This window comes from Colias eurytheme, chromosome 12 (assembly GCF_061535395.1).
Source record: "Colias eurytheme isolate Ceu_HAF_F1 chromosome 12, ilColEury1 Martin Lab GWU primary, whole genome shotgun sequence".
Taxonomy (NCBI): domain Eukaryota; kingdom Metazoa; phylum Arthropoda; class Insecta; order Lepidoptera; family Pieridae; genus Colias; species Colias eurytheme.
Window position 1 is genome coordinate 3703085 of NC_142991.1, and position 21818 is coordinate 3724902.

General features: G+C 31.9%; 2 protein-coding genes across 2 annotated transcripts in view; one reads left to right on the plus strand and one right to left on the minus strand.

Annotated features, from left to right (window-relative positions):
- Nucleotides 1-104: 104 nt before the first annotated feature.
- LOC149903889 (uncharacterized) lies at nt 105-5495 on the plus strand. Its single transcript, XM_090108190.1, has 11 exons — nt 105-1197; nt 1413-1564; nt 1956-2128; nt 2330-2590; nt 2805-2998; nt 3124-3230; nt 3490-3615; nt 3967-4104; nt 4279-4388; nt 4659-5148; nt 5382-5495. The coding sequence occupies exons 1-11, from the start codon at nt 105-107 to the stop codon at nt 5493-5495; spliced, it is 2958 nt and encodes a 985-aa protein (XP_089964316.1).
- A 215-nt stretch (nt 5496-5710) lies between these two features.
- nuf (rab11 family-interacting protein nuf) overlaps nt 5711-21818 on the minus strand; it is a 57454-nt gene continuing 41346 nt past the window's right edge. The window contains exons 8-13 of the mRNA XM_090107630.1: nt 11089-11223; nt 10145-10297; nt 9352-9634; nt 8667-8812; nt 7413-7457; nt 5711-7125 (exon numbers count right to left, since the gene is read on the minus strand). Of these exons, the coding sequence (XP_089963756.1) occupies nt 6988-7125; nt 7413-7457; nt 8667-8812; nt 9352-9634; nt 10145-10297; nt 11089-11223 (900 nt within the window). The 3' untranslated portion in view covers nt 5711-6987. The remainder of the gene's footprint in view (nt 7126-7412; nt 7458-8666; nt 8813-9351; nt 9635-10144; nt 10298-11088; nt 11224-21818) is intronic.

Consider the following 21818-nt stretch of genomic DNA (forward strand, 5'->3'; position numbering starts at 1 on the left):
CAAATACTTAGTAATTAGTTGATTTCAAACGCAATCGCTGGAGGATTCGATAGGATCAAGTAACTGCAAGTTATTTTACAAGTCTTCATACCTTTATATACATAATGAGTCTTGACCTCGATGATCCATTAGCCGGTATTTTAAGTGATGGTAGTGATGATAGCTTCTTTGACGATGATATTATGGGAAAGAAAAAACCAAGTAAGAAAAAAGATACAGTAACCGTTGATAAAAAGAAAGCTTTATTTGATCTCGACGGTACACAGGCCACTAAAACGGCCAAAAATCTTTCTAATGAAGTGAAAGATATTTTTGAACCTTCAAATAAGGACAAAGAAATAAATTTGGCATCACGAAAACCTTCTTTCAAAATAGATAACAACAGCAAAACGATTTCGTCCCCAGCACCGATGAAACGAACATTTTCAAAAGATTCTATCCCTCAAACTAAAGATTATAGCAATCCTGACAATTTTGCTAGGTCTCCAAGTAAAACAAAAATAACTGGTAAAAGTGTTGAGAAGTTGAATTTATTGGACGACCTATTAGAAGACAAGAAATCTATAAAAACAGAAAAAGGCAAAAGTTCTCAGTCACTTCTTGACGATATTTTGGGTGGACCTTCTTTAAAATCATCAGGAGTTAATCAACAAAAGCCAACTACTTCTGTTAAGAATTCAGATGTGGATTTTGATTCCTTGTTGGGAAAAACCGAATCGAAACAAACCTTAGTTTCCAATAATACTTCTAAACCTTCGACTTCTCAGAAAAAAGAAAGCAAGGATGTTGAAAATACCAAACTCAAACAAGTAAAACCAAAAAGTTCTACTGATGACTGGCTTGGAATTTTTAAAGATAAAGATGAAGTGGTCGATGAAGATGAAGCTGATATGCCTTCTTGGTTGACTGGAGGTGTAAAGAAGAAAAAGACAGATCAAAAAGCTAAACCAGCGGTTGAATCAACCGAAGAAACAAAAGTACCAGAAACAGAAACACATACAATTCAAAAAGAGGACTATGTATCAAAAGATAGAAAATTAGAAGAACTTGTAAAGCCTGAACAAAAGTCTACGTTAGAGATTTCAAATGATGACGTAACACTAGAAGGAGCTGCTTTATGTTTGCAACAACAGGAGGCACAGTTAATGGTAGCACTACAACTAAAGGCACAGGATGATAAACTAGCAGCTATGCAAGGTAAGTTGTAATACGAAATTCATGACCTCGATTTCCGAATGATGAATTTTCATACATCAACAATAAACAGGATTTTTTACGTTTAATATTTTTAAGAATTCTTCACTGTTACTGCGAAAGATCATATTTTTTTAAATAGTATTTGGAGCTTTTAGCTTTTTTATACGCAAAGAAAGTCTATTTACAAAAAAATCATATTATGTGTATCAAAATAGAGCGGCAGAAGGAAACTCAACGTGTTCAACGCGAAACAACAATGGCTCATCACGAACAATTAGATGCGATGTTACGCCGACAAGCCGAACACAGGCAACAGATGCAAGCGATTATCGCCTCACACCAGGATAGAATTAACCAGAGGATAAAGGTTTTTTTCGTTTGTATAATATCACCACCTACAATAAACCTAACAGAAAAAATATATCGAATTTACTTACTAATTCTGTGGCAAGACAAAAATTTTATGATTACAGTATGCGCTATTTATAATTCCTCTTGTTTTACGACATCTTAGTCAGAAACCTGTGATTTTGGCTCTTCTCCAGAATGTAAGGGTTAGTAACAAGATATGATGATGTTACGCAGTCCCAACATTGTCTAGAATAAAATGATTTATAGATAAGCAAAATAAAACCAGAAAATAACAATGTGTATCACCTTGGTCACCAGAGTATTTAGTTTATTTTGATACTAATATTCTTATTAGGATGAGACGGCTTGTTGCCATTTTCCTATAAGTAATCGTAGCAAATTTTCAGGCTCTATTAATAAATTCTAACGACAATGATGCTACAGTCAACGAAGAAATTGAAACAGGTGATGGTTGCAAAGAAAGTCCCTATACGAGAGAAAAGAAACAGTTATTGCAATTAGTACAATCGTTGCAAGAGAATCATGATAAGGAAATTGATCTAATGGAAACGTCGTACAGGTAGATTAAGATTTCTCTAAATAATGCTCAGAACATACTTAGTTATAATTAAAAAAAAAATCCATTGTAAATACAAAACATCGGGTTTTATAATAATTATTTTCATTGTGGACTCTGAGGAAAAATCGGGGTTATGGGAAGTATCAAAATAGTATCTGGGAAATTCAAATAGATCGATAATTAGATTTTTTTCAATTGCAGACGTCAATTAGATTTTCTAGAACTATCGTATACTCAAGCTGAAGAACGCATGAAAGAAGAAACTGAGAAACTGGTAAAATTCTACTCGGAAAAGATAAGTTGGTTGGACGAACACCATCAGCTGTATAAGAAAATGGCGGAAGATAATTTGCACGAATTAACAGAGAGACACAAAGCAGAAAATGATATGCTGAGGCAGCAACATTTGGATAATGTGAAAGTGTTGCAAGAGCATCATGCAGCACTTATGGAAAATATAAGGTACATTTTAAAATGTGTCGTAATGTTAGTTGCCGATAAAATTCCGATACTTGCTACTAAACTTAATTCAATTTGCGGCATAGGACACCATTTACTTCTTATCTCAATTAATATCATGGGATGGGATGCATTTATAAATGAAACTTTCGTAAAATTTCATCCAGATTTATTTCCTTAGCAAAAGCTAATTAGATTTTTTTTGTTTTAACTACAGAAATGCAGTAAAACAAGAACAAGTCCTTATAAAAGATTCGGCAGGATTCTCGTCAGACTTACAAACTCTTGTAACTGATGTCAAAGAAAATAATATAAAATGTGAACAGTTGTATGGTAAAGTGGAAACATTGGTACAGGAGTCTCAACATGAAGCAGTGAAGAGTTTGCAAATAAGGGAGAAGCAGATAAATGGTAAGGAGATTTTTAGTTTCCAGGAAATTTTTAGTTAAAATTTGGTCATGGCTTGGTTCAGAAACATCATATAATATGATGTAAAGATATACGTAATCATTATGTTGCAAATATTTTTACTACAGATATCATAGAACAATTAAAGAAAGATCGAGAAGATTTTGAACGCGATAAAGCAGAGAGTAAGGATATTGTTAAAATGCTTGAATCAAGGCTTCGGCAGATGACAACGGTAAGTAGGAACCAATATCAATAAGATTATTTTCGAATAAAACTTGTAACTCTGGAATGGTTTGATTTAGTTTGTTTTAAAATGTGACGAAAAAAACCGGGCATTGTTCTTAAATCCAGAATCGATGTCGATGTCGATGACCTAATAACTTTAAAATACATTTACTAGTAATATTTACTTTTGGATTTATTCAATACTTATCAATTTGATTTATTTAATACTTATCAATTTGATTTATTCAATACTTATTGATTTCAAGATGATGGAGGAAGAAACGGCATCGTTGCGACAAAAGAAGATGGAGTTTGAATTCGAGAAAGCGACTTTCAGTAAACAAACTGAGTTCGCTAAAAACGTGCTCAAAAAGCAGGATGAAGAATTAAAGGTAGGTGGGGCAATGGGAATGATTTCTTTTCAATAATATATTCCGATTAGTGTGCTTTGAAGTTGTGAAACTGACCAATTAATCTTGAAAGTTCTATATAGCTGCTATATTTCTATAGCTGCTCTCCGCGGTTTCACCCCCGTGGCTGCACTCCTGTTGGTAGCGTGATGATATATAGCCGATAGCCTTCCTCGATAAATGGGCTATCTAACACCGAAAGAATTTTTCAAATTGGACCAGTAGTTCCTGAGATTAGCGCGTTCAAACAAACAAACAAACTCTTCAGCTTTATAATATTAGTATAGATGAAATACGCAGGAATAAGAGATTTTCTGATTTGAAAAATTCTAGATGCAAAAAGAAGAAATTCAAAAGGAATTTCAAGATAAATTGGCACGAATCGAAGAAGAAAAAGCGAAAGCACTTAAGGATTCTGCGTTAGTCGCCAAAGAAAAAGCGTCGATACAAAGCCTAAAGTTGGAGATTGAGGTAAAATGAAATCCTACAGATTTTTTTATCTATTTAATAAACCTTCTAGATTACGATAATGTTTACATAAGGATCGAAAAAGGTTAGATGTGTGGTAATTTCATACTGTCTTAATATTATCGGGTGATCGTGTATTTAAAGTCATTTAATTTTTTAATAATTATTTTTTCTAAGAAAACGAAAGCTGAGTTAGATGCGCACCTTCAAGAAGTAACAGAAGAGAGATCGAAACTAAACGCTGAAAAACAAGAACTTCACATTGAAGAACAAAGAATAATGGCCAAGTATGATGATTTTCATAATATTAAAGTCAAAGCAGACTTGAATATAAAAACAAAATGAATAATTTTCGTGTTTTCTAAATGTATTAATTTAACTCTCTAGTACTTGTTACATATTGTTAAGTATTACTTGTTGAAGTCATAGGATGGGAAGGTAAAATATAATCGTGTATTTCTTTCAATATTTTGCAAGTCTAAAATAGGTAATTCCGAATACTATTATACCAAATTTTAAACTAGTAACTACCTAAGATGTTTTGTTTTTCTCTACAGGAGTCGCGACTTAGACCTTCTCGCAAAATCGGCAATCGAGAAACAATCGCAAGCAGAAAAAAAATCATCCGAAGCAAATTTCATACAGCAGAAGTACGAAGACAGAATTCGCAGAATACAAGAACACGTAGTATCTTTGAATATGAGGGAGAAACAGATTGCAAAGGAAAAAGTCGCTTTATCCAGAGAAAGATTGACCTTACATAATGAGAGGAAGGAATTAGAAAATAAACAGTGTTCCTTGTGTCGTGGAACGAATCAGACGTACTTGCCTGAACCAATAATGCCAATAATCCATGCGAATAGAGATTATAATATGCCAAGGGATTATAGGAGAACGTATGGCAATTTGAACTCTAACATAAATGACATAGAGATGGAAGTGTCGCAATTGATGAGAAGACCGTTTTTAGAAGAGAGAGAATTAGCAGGGAATCATATGGATAATATTGGACAAGAAAATCAGAATCAGGATTCGGGTCGTTTTAAGGTTTGTTATATCGATGACGTGAATTTTAAAGTGAAACTTCTTTAGGCGCGTTAAGAGTAAAATTTAAGGGTCTCGTCATGGCAATACCGTCACGTCATAGAGTAAGGCGACGATTTTGTTATTTTTGAATCTTGCCAAAGAAGTTTCTCTTCTGATACGTGTGCTCGGCACACACGCTCTTTTTTATTTTTATGATAGGTATTTTAGTTAATAAATGCCAACGATTTTTTCAGAGTTACATGGATCCTAAATTCATGATGCTGCGGTTAGATGTGCAAAGGGTCATCAATAATTTGGATCGAAATAAGAAAGAAGACGCTGAACATGCGGAAGAAGAAAACGAATAACTTGAGTCGTAACAGACATGTTCAGATTTACACAACGGATTTAGAGGAAACTAGGAGCGATTTTTAAGGGATTTACAACTATTGGTTTTTTGTGGTTTTAAAATATATGAAGTAATTCTTCTGTGGTAACTTGTAGCGGAAAAAGTGAAATAAATATAATATGTACGTAATAGGTACTTGTTCGTTTAAGGTAAGAAGGAAAATAAAAGACTGAGTTTTATATTAGAATGGTTTTATTTTGATATAATATGATTAAATTTCATTATTTTCACAGGTGTATTATCAAAATGTACACAAATGCCTATAAGCTACGGTCTTACATTAGATACATCATTGTAAAAATACACAATAATATTTCTATTTTAAATTATTTTAGGTACTATAACGTATGCTATGAAATAAAATTTAGGAATACAATTCATAATGGCTTTAATTCATTCATAAATAATTAAATATTTTTATATACTCTTAACTTTAAGAGTAAATTTGCACCGATATAAATTACTACCAACCACAGTCTTGAATTAAAATTATTGAGGGTAGTAACACATTATAATAAAATCTATGGACGGCCTGGCCTTTATATATTTATTTATTCCCAGATCTACATAATACTAAAAAAATAATTTCCTTTATTACCTACAGCACTGATAAAAGCATGTCTATGAGATAATAAAAGGAACATATTTCTATACAATTGGATCTAATCTACCTATACAATATTTACATTCATAATAATATATTTAATATCTTGGATATTTTGTGGCACTCGTATTTAAAGTTAACGCCATTAAGTATAACAATTGATAGAATATTTTTCTTCAATTCAACATATTAAGAAAAATTAAAAAATAATTTGGTTGCGTGAAAACAAGAAAATAAAAAAAATTGTAATTTAAGTACCACTAGGTATAGGCCAAGAGCGAATAGACATAAGGGTTATCTTAAATTTTAATAGACATAAGGATTATCTTGAAATTTTTATCCGAAACGCATGAATTAATATTTGTGTATAATAATATAACATAAATATAATTTAAAATAGATTATTTTTCACATTATCACAGTGTTAATTTTGAAATGGAAATGTTTAGTGTAACTAAAGTACTTAGAATTCGCATGCAATGCATTTTAAACGATTTAAAATTATAAATTAAGTAATATTATATAAAAAAATATAAAGAGCGATGGATTTTAATTCCTCACAAAGAATACCTATTAATGTATTTATTGAAATAAGGAGTTTTTTATTTTAATAAGGCCTAGTTAAAACTTAGCGACGCGCTGCGTTGCGTATTTTAGCAGCAAAAGATGCATTGTAGTTCAAAACGTCATAATTATTGAACATTTTATAATCTGTGCTAATAATTTCGAGATAAAAATGATTATGCTATCTCATTCTATCACACATAAAAGAGACAATTTAGAACGAGATGGCGAGAGGTGCTCATCTCTAATTTTTAGTTTACAGAATATTTTAGACACATTGGCGTTATGATTTTAAATCTGGTTTCTGATACTTGACTTCGAGTAGCTGTGGGTAATTCTCGACTATGGAAAGAAGAATTCCATCGATGTAATTTCTTAGCTGCACGTTGACGTCTTGCTGTTCTTTTAATGCCTTTTGTAACTGAAAAGAAAGGTTCCAATATGAATTTCAAAGTTTTCAGTTAAATTTATAGTGCAAAACAGAGGAACAAGGGTGTTTGTAATTCATGCCAAATAGGAAAGGTTTAGTTAGAATGTTCTTTGCGTCTGTTTAAAAGTTTATCAAAAAGAAAATTGTTAGTTGTATCGTTCCATATTTAAATCCTAAAATGTAAAAAAAAACTTATTATTAGAAGGAGTTTGAGTCATGCAGATAGTAATTAAATACATGCATAATGATACGTGCAATGGTTAGTGATTATAGCGTACCTTTTCCAACTCTATGCTGTGATCAGTTTGTTCGCTACCAACGAGCTGGAAAAACGCATATACGTATATCAATATTGCAAATTATAACCAGGCTGAGTCAAGCAAAGCGTGTAAGTTCCCGCCAAATTCTCAAAAAAAAAATCGACAATGACCAATCATTGGTTGTTATCTATGGTTTAGAGAGCGTATAGTTATGTAAGGAATTTCGACAGAAGTTGCCAGTTTGAATAATATCGATTTTTTTGAAATTTGTAGATGTTGTCTGTGTCAGTATAAAGTAGTGTAGAGAATACGGGGAGATCTATGCGTTTCATAACTCTATGTAATTTAAATAGAGGCAGTAGAAGTTTGCCGTTTATAGCAAAATTCCAATCTTATATTCTGGTGATGCTTGTGATGTGCGACATAAAAAACTAAACAAACTAAGTTATGGTCAGTTTTGTTCCTAAATCCCACGACACTTAGTTTTTTAGGTGACGATGGTATTTAGTTATTGTAGCGTGGGAATCAATGTTTTGTTAATCATTTATTGTTTAACAATCAATTATCTGGAGTGTTAATTTGAACGAATAGGTATATTTATATGGTTTGTGCTATATTTGAAAAATTGATAAAAAGAGTATAAAAGGTTGTCGCTTCAATATAGTAGAGCGTTGAGAATATCAAATAAGTACTCATGTACCTACTTTAAAATTATATTTATGTCGAAGTTGTGATATTGGTCTGGTTCTGGTTATAATGTTAAATGATAGAATCGATTTTCATATCAAAATAGCGTCTATATGAACTAAAGCTCGAGCTGTGAGAAAGCGTAGCTTAATGAATCTGTAAATGAGTTGCAGAGAAAAGATATGTAATCCTTTTGAATAATTTGATAAAAGAAGTTGCTTAGTCTTTACTCTGCTTTCGAACAATAGTGAGTGCTTTAGCGTAATATCATGGTATATGATCAAATCGATTTATCAAATAGGCAGAATAATATTATGCAATATATATGTCAGTTATTATTTGTAACTGGCTTTGAATTTATCATATTTCAACACTGTTTGCAGTATTCTGCCAATTCGAGAATAGACTCAATCGCATATGTACAGTCAGCATCAAAAGTTATCATACAGATAAAATTAAATGTTTTAAAAACATGACTACGCAACATAAAGCGATACATTTCAGAGAATCAATGTATCACATAAAATTTTAGTTTTTAGTTTACTTTCGTTGCTGACCATACCCTCTACACACTCGCACACTCACCTCATGGTCACTCATCTGCGACAGTTCATGTGCCAACGAGTTGGTAGCAACGAGTGGGCCACTCACACCGTCTAACAGACTGCGACCTTCTTCCACACCGCGGGTGAGGATCTGCGCTTGTAACTCTTCTTGCGCTTCTGTGAGAGCTGGGGGAATAGGATTTTATTTAGTGATGCATATTATTTTTGACGTGACAACGTCTTATAATTCGATAGAGCTGGCTGCACGCACGAAAAAACATGATTCATGCGGCGTTACCTCGCTCTGAGGCGTTCCATGTAAGGCTTGAAGTGCAAGTGAGAGCGCGGAACGAGCGACAAAGAAGCACAATCGGACGTTGTCACGTTCAACTATCGTCAGTAAACAGACTTTACAGACAACCAATTTTTAGATATAAAGTAAGGTAGGTAGTATTGGTAAGGGTAGACAAAATGTAGGTAAGGTAGATTGAAAAGGTAGGGCACTGCGAATCCCATAGTACGTGATATTGGAAGAGTAGCAAACGGCTTTGAATGAAATGAGTCGGAGTCACCGTAAATCTGCAAAAAGCAATTGCGCATGTAAGTGCACAAAAACGCAAGTACGCGCGTAATTGCGTTAACGCGCAACATGCGTGGCAGCGTGATAATAGCTTAATGTAACCAATTCATTAATTTACATAAATATTTTGCACATCCTAACGTACATTTATTCTGCGTTCGCAACAGCACAAGCTCTTGCCGCAGTTCATCGAGACGGGGGTCGGGGGGCGGCGGCGGGGCAGCACTCAGTACTCGTAACTCCTGTTGCGCGGCCGCTAACAACGCCCGCGTCGCTTCACAGGTCTCACGTTCGCGTCGCTCGGCGTCCCGCGCGGTACTGAGCTGCGCGGCTAACTCGCCAGCCGCTTCTTGGGCTTCGCGCGCGCTACGGGAACTGATTTCGGCGTTCGCGCGTAGCGTTTCTGCTACGCCGCGTAGTCTGCCCACCTGGAATGTAATAATAATGAGAATTAAAGTACCTTGGTTGGAAGATATAGAATAATGAGAATTAAACTTTAAAGTATCTAAGTGCGAAAGTTATAGTAATGAGAACTTGAGTACTTGAGTCTGCAAGTTGGTGATGTGCTTTTAAGTAAGGTTGTAGTAGTAAACAAATTAATAGTAGCGCATTGAGTGAGTGAGCTGATTCGAACGTTTTGCAAGGGAGTTTCACTACTGGTCGTTTAAGTTTACTGTGGTTGCAACATGCAGTGATGTTTTGGTTATTCCTTCCTATTAAATGTTTAGATTTAATACTTAATATTCTCCTCATGATACTTGAGTTGGTATTGCTTAATTATTTTTAAAATAATATAATTATATAGGCTTTTTATTTTTTAGTTCAATTGTAATATATTAGTACCGCATCAGTGATTTTGAATACTTAACAACAATATATAGACAATAGACTATATAATATACATCATGTACATCGTACATAATGTTACTGCTTCTTACCTCTTGCTTGAGATCGGACGCCTCCGCTTCAGCAGCCGACAGACGGTCATTGAGCGCCGCCAACTGCGCATCTCTATCCCGCTCCACGCGAGCTATCGCCTCTCTACATCTTTTCTGTTCTTCCGCTATACGCTCTTCACAACGGCATTCAATCTGTAATGAAATACGTCATTATTATTAAATCTATGGAGTTTTTGTTCGTTAATTTGATAAAGTCCTAATATCCTATTTATAAATATCCTATTTAACGCTTATTAACGTCGACTTATAGGTCTTATTTTTTCATTTTAAGTAACAGATAAGCTAAACAAAACTTGTCCAGAAGTTGTATAATATTATATAGATCCAAGTGTTGCAATAGTTTCACATTTATTTTACAAGACGGATTTGTAACTAATTAAAAATAGAATACATTACAGCGATGAGAAACAAGATGAATGTATTAAGATTAGAACGGACTTTGCAAAGATAATTAACTTGATAACACTTTTAGTTTGTAATGGACGTCATTAAAGTTAAAGTAGGTACATTAGACGGTAATGAAATGTTTTCAGTTGTACTTTATTTTTAAAGTTGCTTTGTATTTCTTGTAACAAACGTATGTATTTTCCGGAGTCTATACCTACTGAAAATTCTGTAGAGACGTAAGTTAAAGTATTACATATTTCAAAGTTTATAATGACTGTATAATATGTACTTTGTAGTCTGTAGATCATGTCATTGAAATAATGATAATAGTATTTGTAACCATAATAATTATGCTTCATTTTAAATTCGATGTTTAAAAAAAACAGATTTATTTTAAGAAATATTTTAATGAATAAAGCGATGTAAGAAAAACTCTATTCGTTGGAACTTGGAAGCACACAAAAATAAGACATACGTTTCTAACCATAGCTTGCACAGTTGAACAGATAATAAACCACAGATAATTAAAAACAAACCTCTCTAATCTGTTCGTCGAGCATGTGTACACGAGCTTGTAGCACTGCGTTGTCCGCCTTCGCGCGCGCGTACCGCTCGTCCGCCGTGCTCTGCGTGTCCGCTAGTGATGTGACTTGCTGCTGTAGTAGTTGAACCTGGAAGGAGAATGTTTTATTATTGATTGTCATTTGTTTCTATAAGGGCAGGCTATAGAGAATAGAAGGTATATTAAGGATTGCCCGTAGAGCAGAGCAGCATTGTTAAAATCATTTAGAACTCGAATTATGTAGCAATTTGGAGTAGCAGATAGGAATGTAAAAATCATTTATCTCTAGAGACACCGTCATATTAGGGAAACAAATACATATGAGAAGACTTTAGACAATACATGACACAATATCTTTCTAATGTTATATGGGTGTCCTTAGGATAAGTACAATTTTATTGTATTTCTATGAATCTGGAACATTACGAAAATAATATAGCAAGTCATTCTAGTACGTATGATTATAAAGTAAACAAGAATTATGACCTCCACTGCACTTGTTTACTCTTAAATAATAGCCGCTTTACCTAACAAACGAATACGACGTTCACTCTTGTAAAAATTATGCTTTTAACCATAACAAAGCGTGAGCAAATAATATTATAGGCAATATTATCTACTCCATATCCGGGATGCGGATGCACTTGTGTTAATTATTAGAGATAATATTCATAAAGTGGTAATCAATTTATCTTAATCTCTTATATATAAAAATGAATCGCAAAATGTGTTGGTAAGCGCATAACTCGAGAACAGCTGAACCGATTTCGATAATTCTTTTTTTATTATATTCCTTGAAGTACGAGGATGGTTTTTATGTAGAGAAAACGTAAATACGGGCCCACGGGCGAAGCCGGGGCGGACCGCTAGTATATTATATAAATCTCGTGTCACAATGTTTGTCCTCAATGGACTCCTAAACCACTTAACCGATTATAATAAAATTCGCACACCATGTGCAATTCGATCCAACTTGAGAGATAGGATAGTTTAAACATGTAGGTACCACGGGCGAAGCCGGGGCGGACCGCTAGTCATAATATATAATGTTATAGATGGAATATTTTGTAGAGTCTGAGCAGCTGAATGATGAGTCCTTTGTTACAAATTTGACAAAAGTAATCTCTGTGATTTAAATGTACATTTTAATGCAATGGACAGAATAGTAATGCAATAAACCAGGAAACAATAAGAGGAGACACACATCGTGACGTTACCATGGTTCATTATCCATACTAATATTATAAATGCGAAAGTAACTCTGTCTGTAACTCAATCACGCCTAAACTACTGAACCAATTTGCATGAAATTTGGTATGGAGATATTTTGATACCCGAGAAAGGACATAGGCTACCTTTTATTGCGAAATATGTACCACGGGCGAAGCCGGGGCGGACCTCTAGTTAGATAATAATTTGGCGAGATAATTAATTACAGATGATATTTCGGTAAACACTGGGCAAGGTCGTTTAGTAATATTAAGAATGTAATACGAACATAATATGTTAGATATTATATAATTAATAGATTATTTGATATATCCTGTGATTAAAATTTTATGTAATAAAGGAATGTTTTAATGAATAAAGACTCGCTTTATCTGTTTGGATAAAAATGTATGTATGTTAATCAGGTATAATGGAAATCTTTTAATGAATGTTAGTTAAAGGGATTATCTACTATAAACAAACAAATCCTACTTAATTACTTAATAATATTAGCATAGGTTGTGGGTAGCCGGTAGGGTTACTCGCCTATAAAATATAGCCTTAATTTTAAAGGCTATATATTTCATAGATACATTACATATTGAGAACATAATTTTAAATAATTGAATATGTGCTTTAATTAGTGCAAAGGATTTGGGTCACAAGTTCACAACATCCCTAATAAGTAAATACAGAATATAAATATAGAACATAAAATTATACATTATAAATTACATATTAAAAAAATAAACATTCCGTCTCTTTATTTATACTCATAGAGCACTCAATCGAATCTGTAAATAATTAACCATCTTAATCTAGCTCTATTTACCGTATCTAATTATTTTACAAATCAGTTAATGAGTATTTCTAACTAAAGGAAACAAATGCGTTGGCTTTAAATACCGGCGTCGCGTCGGCGGCGTAACTACGCAATGTTTTCATTGTATTGATTTATAAGTTGAATTGAAGGACTGAAATTTCAACAGTACAATAAATCTATATTCGTAAAAATAGGAACTGTTTGTAACTGAAAATTATTTTTTAAATCTTATAATATAAGTAGCATTAAAATTTAAACTGCGCGTATATTATATTTTTTTTACCCTCAATTTCTTCTCCTAATGCTTCTATATCTTTTTTATACCTAATACGAATCTGATTCAATTATGTATCCTACCTCTACATGTTTTAGGAAAACAAAACACTGTCTGAAAATAGTTTTCCTAAGATTGATGATACATAACTGACACAATCATATATGTATTATCATCACTATGTTATTATATAATCTGTAAGTAAATTTAAATTAAATTATCAAATCATAGTAATCATTTCATTCAATACAGTAGTTGTATGACTAATGTATTTTATTAGCCAAGCGATGACAAACAGGAAGGCATTAATTTAAGGAACTGTGAATGACCGAACTAGTCAAACATAAAAGCGTATGACACAGTCAATGAATGGACTCTTTCTTTAGTAATTTAATGATAAATAAATGTGTAGCAGTTGAAGAAGCGTTTATTTCATGGCATGCTGTTATCGATTAATATTGTAATATATTTTAAAACTTATAGAGCGTATGTTTACTCTTTCTAAGAAACTAAAACATGTAGACATTATAAGAATAAGGAGGTTAAAAATTAGGTCATGAATATGCGTTGATATAATTGGATTAAAAAATTACGTGAATGAGACATAGTAGACGCGTAATAAACCGGTTATGTATAGGGGATGTTTTGTACCGGTGTTCATATGAACCCGGAATGTATGCCGTACAAGTTGTGTAGGTTATTTAAGTCAAGGATACATGATCTCAAGGATACTCTCAATGCAATTGCACACGTGCGTAAGCCAGCTGCATTGAGCGATGAATTCAAAATAGTAGTTGATACCCTAAACACGTATAACTGCTTGGTTAAAGAGAAATTATGTGACGGGGATGGGTACTTTATGTTGCGAACTGTGTATGTAAAGAGATATCTATTTTTAGTTGTTTTCTAATTACTATATTTCAAGGGCTTGCGAGACATCAACTAGCCGGGGTTAAAATGTTACAAGTAAGTAAGTATGTACATTTTAAATTTATTTTATGTAAGACGTATAAGCGATGGATGTTCATGGGTAATTTTTCAGGAAATTTACGTTTAAATTCTGAAGATCTTAAAATAATAATGAGTCATTTTCTTTATCTTAATCCAATCCAGACGAAGAATGTCTTCAGAGCTGACTGTAATTTGGCGCTCAAATAAATCTCAAAAAGAACACATGTTATTACTCATTCAACTCAAAACGTCATGTGATTCGCTTTCTGTGAACGAACGGGAAAGTGAACGAGATTGGTACAGAAATACCCGTCTTGCCATCGACAATTTATTGTATCAACAAAATCCAATTGACTTTCTTGTTTATTCTAGGAATAAGCGATTCCTCTTGAATAGGATTTTCTGCGTCTAAGCAAGTTTACGGTCGAGTGACCTTTAATTAAATTGAAATCTAATTTCCGTTCAACACTCAGATCGGTATTGTTGGTATTCTTATCCTACGTTAATTCGTTTAGGTTTAGTTATTAATTGTTCGTAATTTTCTGTATATAAAGATTACAATGTCGTTTATGTTTTTTTATAATGTATACTTAGCAAAAATATTGATAAATGCATACATGACCAATATTGCTATGGGACATGAAATATAAAATTAAACATTTTAAATTAATTAGAATGTTTTAACTTTTACTTACATATTTGAATTTATAATAGGATATTTTATGGTTCAACGGAGATAAGACCATAAAAGTGAAAATAATCATATTTCAAAAGCAAAATATTCAATTTAATATCTTGGTCATATTATACATTAACCACATCAGAGACAATCAATCAAATGCGGTTTTTGCATATATTTACTGTATTAACCTTTCTAAATCTATTTTCTTTTCATTATTTATATAGATTTTAATTTAATAAACTCTAAAATATAATAACAAGTACCTAAATTTTTATCATATATTTGCATTAAAATCAGTCATAAAGGTAGGTCCTCGGTAATCCTTACAAAATTTAGCACCATTGTTTGAGAGAACCACAAAAAAGATAATTATAACACATTTGGCAATTAATGATGAATATTTAAAATTATACCTATGCAGTATAAAGAAGTTACATAATTTGAGACCGAACTATGCCAAAATTAAAAAAAAAAACACGTCTTGCCATGAAGAAAGAAAAGGCACGCACTAAAAATATAGGAATATAATATAATTTACATAACAACACAAAAAAAATCAAATGTGTATGTTAATTATTCCTTAGTACTTGGTTTTACAATCGTCATTATGTGCAATTATTGACATTTATGGATATTTAAATAAAGTTAAGAATATTAATTAAAAAACTGGTATCTAATTCTAGTTAGAAAAGTATGGATATATCGATTTTTGTAATAATTGTTCTAGTTACTGCGGTTACTGAGATTGCATATTGCATAAATAATTCGTTGATTGGTGAACCGATCTTTATGACTAATGTTTTACAAAATAGTAATGTGTATTATGTATATCTTCAACTATTTTTAATAATACGTATTATATTATCTGTGATTCCTTATGACGAAGATGTGGAATAGAATGCCAGTATGGAATAAGCTTTCAATTAATTAGACTAATTGATTTATATTCAGTTATGTATTTGTTATTCCTTTATAAATAAAATTCGGTACTCTAAACCTACCCATTCAAGCTTTGATTGAGTATGATCAAAGCTTTCTTGTCTTGTATAAATTAAAATGCTAATAATAATATAGGCTATACAAGCTATTGCCATAGTAGCGACTAGAGAACTCTTTATACTATGGCTATTCCTTTTATATCAATCATTATGCATCGTCACGTTTTGAAAATGCCCCTTCATTTCTTAATTCTTACCCTATGTTAATTATTTCATAAACTAAAATCATTTGCTTGATATATTTCCTAAGCAATTGTTATTATATTTATGTCACGTATTTTTTTTATATTTTTCAATAGAAAATAGAACTATTCTACTCCACATTTTTTTTTACATTTTTTCTTCAGAATTGTAAAATTATCATCGTTAAAAAAGTAATGCATAAACATCAAAGAAAGTCGATTCAGATGCAAGATTAGGAATCTATGCATTTGCATTGGCAGCATTTTCTTATTTATACAGTCTGTCGGTAAGTTTAGAAACAGTTTTCGCTTTTACCATGTCGCAGCTGATCGGTAAATATATTATTTGAATAAACAATGGCTTTGAACACGCAATCTATGGCATGCTCATGTTTTACTATTAGATATATATTAGAAAATTTAACTTTAATTTTTTTTATGTCACTGTTGTAGCAACACTGTACTGTTAGTCTGTGGTTCTTGTACCTATACCTTAATTGTAATTAATTACCTTATTGTAAACCCATAACTTAATACTTACGATAATTTAAATGAAAGAAAATCTTGTATGTGCTAGGTTATCTTTTGATCGACTTCGACTAAACTCGGAATTGCATGTCGTTACGGATTAGCTATGTTGTTTGTTAAATAGCCGGGTCATTGATCCAGACAGAGGGAATTGTTAAATCCTCGAAAATACATGGAATTTATTTGTGGAAAATGTGGTGTAAACAATGTGAACAACGCATTTAACAAGTTATTAGTTACAGTCTCAACCTTTTTGGTTATATTTTTACTATTTTCATTTTGAACGCAATATGTAATTGAAAAAGCGATTGATTATTATTATAGCAATAACGAAGTTACAAATGAATATTCTATAAAAAATCTCCCTCTTATAGAAGTAAGCGATTCTTCAATTGTAGTATTGATTAATGTTTAAAGAGTTTTGCTGGAGATCTAATTTAAAGCTCAACAAAATCCAATCGTCGATCAGCTGTAAAAAACGAGAGAAAGTAAATTTGAATATTTCTCGTCTAATTGATATTCAACGTCTCCATGGAAATAATGAAAACCGGTCTATAAACATAGTTGATAAGTAAAAATTTAAACGTAAAGAAATAGATAACCTTTTCGATAAAATGCAGGTCATATGAATAAACTCAGTGGCACTCTCTGTCCATGTGATTGAAGAACAAAATAAACAAGGTATTGAATGTTCTTTAATTGCTCTACCAATAATATCGAAGTTTATTATTCGGCAAACAACGCCCAATGTTTTAGGCACACCTTTGTGTAATATCGTATGACAAAATATAAACATAGAATACCTATACGATAGAGACCGTACGATATTTTACTTTGTAAACAAATAGTAATGTAAATTAATTAATATTCAAAATAATGAATTGTGTCCATGATCCGTGATATATTTATTAAAAGTGATTCAATCATGAAGTAAAATGCGTTCCTTTTGTACATCGTATAAACTATAAAGCCACAGTTTTCTTTATTTTCTCAAACATTGCAAGACGCATAAAAATATAAACCAACTTTTTACGTCTTTCGTCATTCACAGATAGATATTGGCAAAGCGAATAAAAGTGATTAAATGTTAAACTCTATCTCGATGTCATTAGTGATGAAACATTAATTATATTTTACACAAGCTAGTAATTTTAGTATCATTAACCCGATAATGTACATGGAAATTAAATATTTGTTATTTTTATAAAATGATTGAGAATCGCCATTAAAATTATGATCAGTATCGTTTCGTACAATCAATGGTCTCGGGTTGAATAGCTTATGGCTCGTGACTTCCCCGAGCGAGCATTTTCTTCATTCGACTTGCACTGCAACTTTCCACCGTTTGTTAACAACTTTACATGTATAAATATAGATGGATCTTTATGTTCAATTACTGTCACTAGCGAACGTGGCGTAATTCTGACGACAGCGTAATATGGCAAAAAACATTCGTACATCATTTCAGTTCTTACATGTTGTAGTTGTTCTAACTTCTAAGGTCGTTGTCCTAGTTGGTACAAACTATAACGTTTCGTTTGGGGGCAAAAACTTGATGAACATGCGGGTAAGTCATTAAATGAGTGCTGATATTGTATAATGTGAAAGATGTGTTGTTAGTTATTACTTGTTACATCTGAAGCATTCTACGCGAGTAGGTATTACCTAAGTCACAGCCTAAGTGTAGCTATTTTACAATATTTAGCTCTTAAAAGTTATGATTTGGAAACTACTTATCATATTATTGCGTTAGGTTCGTATGCATGTGAGAAGGTTCGTACCTAGTTAATAATTTAATTTCTGAATTGTCGACAATTTTTCGTACCAGTAAACATAACACAACCCAAGTTGTTTTTTTAAATACTGTTATCAGCTTGTTATTTAGGGTACGTATCGTTTGTAGGTCCAATCATTTATATGCAAATGAATTGTAAATTGTAACTATTTGTGAATTTATATTTTATACGTGACTAGCTGTGCCCTGCGGTTTTACCCGCAGTGTTCCGCTCCTGTTGGTCTTAGCGTGATGATATATAGCCTTCCTCGATAAATGGGCTATCTAACACCGAAAGAATTTTTCAAATCGGACCAGTAGTTCCCGAGATTAGTGCGTTGAAACAAATAAACACTTCAGCTTTATAATATTAGTATAGATAATAGATATACGTAGACAGTAGGTGGTGGCGGTAGACTGACCATAACGCCTCATATTACTAGGTTACTACTGGTTTATAAGGTTACAACTTACAATACAATAAATATAATAAGCTATTATTTACTGTTGATTACTATGAAGTGTTATGATAAATTTGGAATGTAACCGGTTCATTAGTGCCTAGTTAGCAGTTAGCTGTTAATTTATTGATATTAGTACAAGCAAGTGATTAGTAAGAATTTTGCCAAATAAATAAATAATAAATCCAAAAATTGTAAACAGTACAAAATTAAATTATTTCTCATCTACGTATGCGTCGTTGTGTGACCTAGCAAAAGTTTAATACTATTTTTTTACAAGCAACAAAGTAAAGCCTTAGAGAGTTTATTCCATTAATATAATTACCATACTTGCATGTAAAGGCTTCGTACTAAGATACTGACTGCGTACACTGTAATTTATTTAGTATAATAACTATTAAAAAACTCTAAAGGTTTTAAGAACAACCTTCCTTGACTACGTCTTATTTGAATTGGTTTTGTTTCTTTTAAAATTATGTTCAGAAAATAGGCGTAAAAAATACCAAAAGATTTTATTTTACATTAAAATGGTAAACCACAGTGTATAAAAAAAACCTTTTAATAGAAATAAGATAAAGTGTCGAGTATCGCTTTTTACATTCAGGTAATGTGATAGACGCAAAGGCCTACGACGATTTTTTCGTTAAGTGATATATTCAACTTTTAGACGTTTTTACGTAAGTATATGATATAACTTTACTAATTTGATAATTTATGATAACTATCTCTCTCTTGTTAATTTTATATCGCATATAATAATTCATAGCTATTGAATTCACTGGATTCTATCTTATCTAAGATTGGTTAACAAAGAAACACCTTTAAAATGTAGAGTCATTTCGTGGTATTTTAACTATCAGTGTTTTAACTGATAGATAGATATAGGTATTAAAAAAACCCCATTAAATTTATATTAAGTACCTAAATAATATGTTGTATGATTCACAGATAAATTGGAATATATAATTACTTTGAGACTGATAGCTACATTGTTTTAATTGCATTGCATTAAATCACGGAGAAAATATTACATTAAAAGATTATTTTAATTAATCTGAAAAGATTTATTTGTGGGTAAGAGTGATTATCAGTAAATGTCACGCGAACATGACCGTGGCATCGTTTTTATTATTGTACTATCATTTGACCTTTTTATCAACTGCCTAAATTGTGCTATTTGCAATTAAACGATTTATAGATTTATAACTTTATTTGAAAACATACATTTATGTATCCCAAATATACCTACTTATAAAAATAATGAGAACTGAGAAGGGATGTAATTACGTCTAGATACGTCTTCATAAAAAACGAAACGTTCTCACTGCATTGAATTTCTGTCAGAGCATCTAAGGTCAGAGCAAAAACAGTGTTCAAATTATGTCCAAAATTATTACTTAATTAGATGACTTTACAAAGTGTTAACCTTCAAAACATCAGAGGGCAAACAGCATAGCATCAATTGTTTCTTTTAATTTAACTGTGATCAAACTACGCTATATAAGCATTATTTAATAATCTGTGAACGGTATGCCACTTATAATAAGTCAGTGACAGTATCCAAGCTTCCTTATTGAAAGAGAAACCATCGTATAATTCACAAGGCATATAAAAAATTAATGCAATATTACATAACTATACATTTATGTTCGTTATGTGCTAGCTATTCGCGAATGTTCATTTTGTCTTAATGTAATGCAAATAAAATCGAAAGAGTTTCTATTTCACATGACTGATTGTTCCCCGAGCTGAATTAAAGTATTGTTTTATCCGTTTTTCTAAGGAAATTACTTAATTTGTGTGAAACATGTAGATAACAGATGGCTAGATAACAATTTATAACAGTACCTAGTACTGATGTAGGAAGATTAAAGTTATTAGTGCTTTTGTTGTTATTATTGTATTTTTATAAAATTTACATCACGTTTTATAGTATGTACTACCACAAGTACTACTAAATTGATGAACAAGATGATATTGTGATATAAAAATTTAGAGATAAAAACAATCTTTATCAGCCCTCATCTTGCGCTATCAATATATTTTCAATGCAGATAGTACAAAAAAGATCAATAAGGCTATTTTTACATTGAGTATATTTTCACGAAAATCATCGAGGAAAATTTACAGCCTACAAAGTACAAACTCTATTAAGTAACACAATCGACCTTACCACGCGGAAACATAGCTGCATTTCCAATGAACCTTTGTTTGCGTGTACAAGTAAACTTGGATGGTAATCAATTCAAAAACCGTGCACGCAATTCACGATTTTATATTCACGTAATACACGACAAATTTGTATAGCGTAATAAATGAATAGAAATATTTAAGATTTAGCATAGTTGCGTGACATTGATGTTTGGTGATTTGCGACCGCGATGGTACGGGTTGGTTGACGGCGATGTCGCAAACCAATCGGTATTTTTTATTTTCCAAAACGTCAAGCTGTTAACTTTGTTACAAATTTACAGATCACTTCACTTAGATCGGATTAAAGATTTTCTTTATTCGTCAATAATTATTATCTTAATTACGATTTACGGTGACTATGGTAAGGTAAATGATGTCTAAATCACTGAAATGGGCCCCATGCCCATGTAGATTTGATTTTACTGTTGATAAGATTGTCATCATTGCCTGATGAATTTTATTTTTATTAGATATAATTGTAATATTATATTTTAAGGTATCTACTTGAAAAAAATAAAACCTGGGTCATATTTCAATGAGAATTTGCGAATTATAAAAAAAATAGAATTTATGAAACATCTTATGATAAGTAATGGGGAATTGTTAAAAGGCATGTAAAACATGGATCT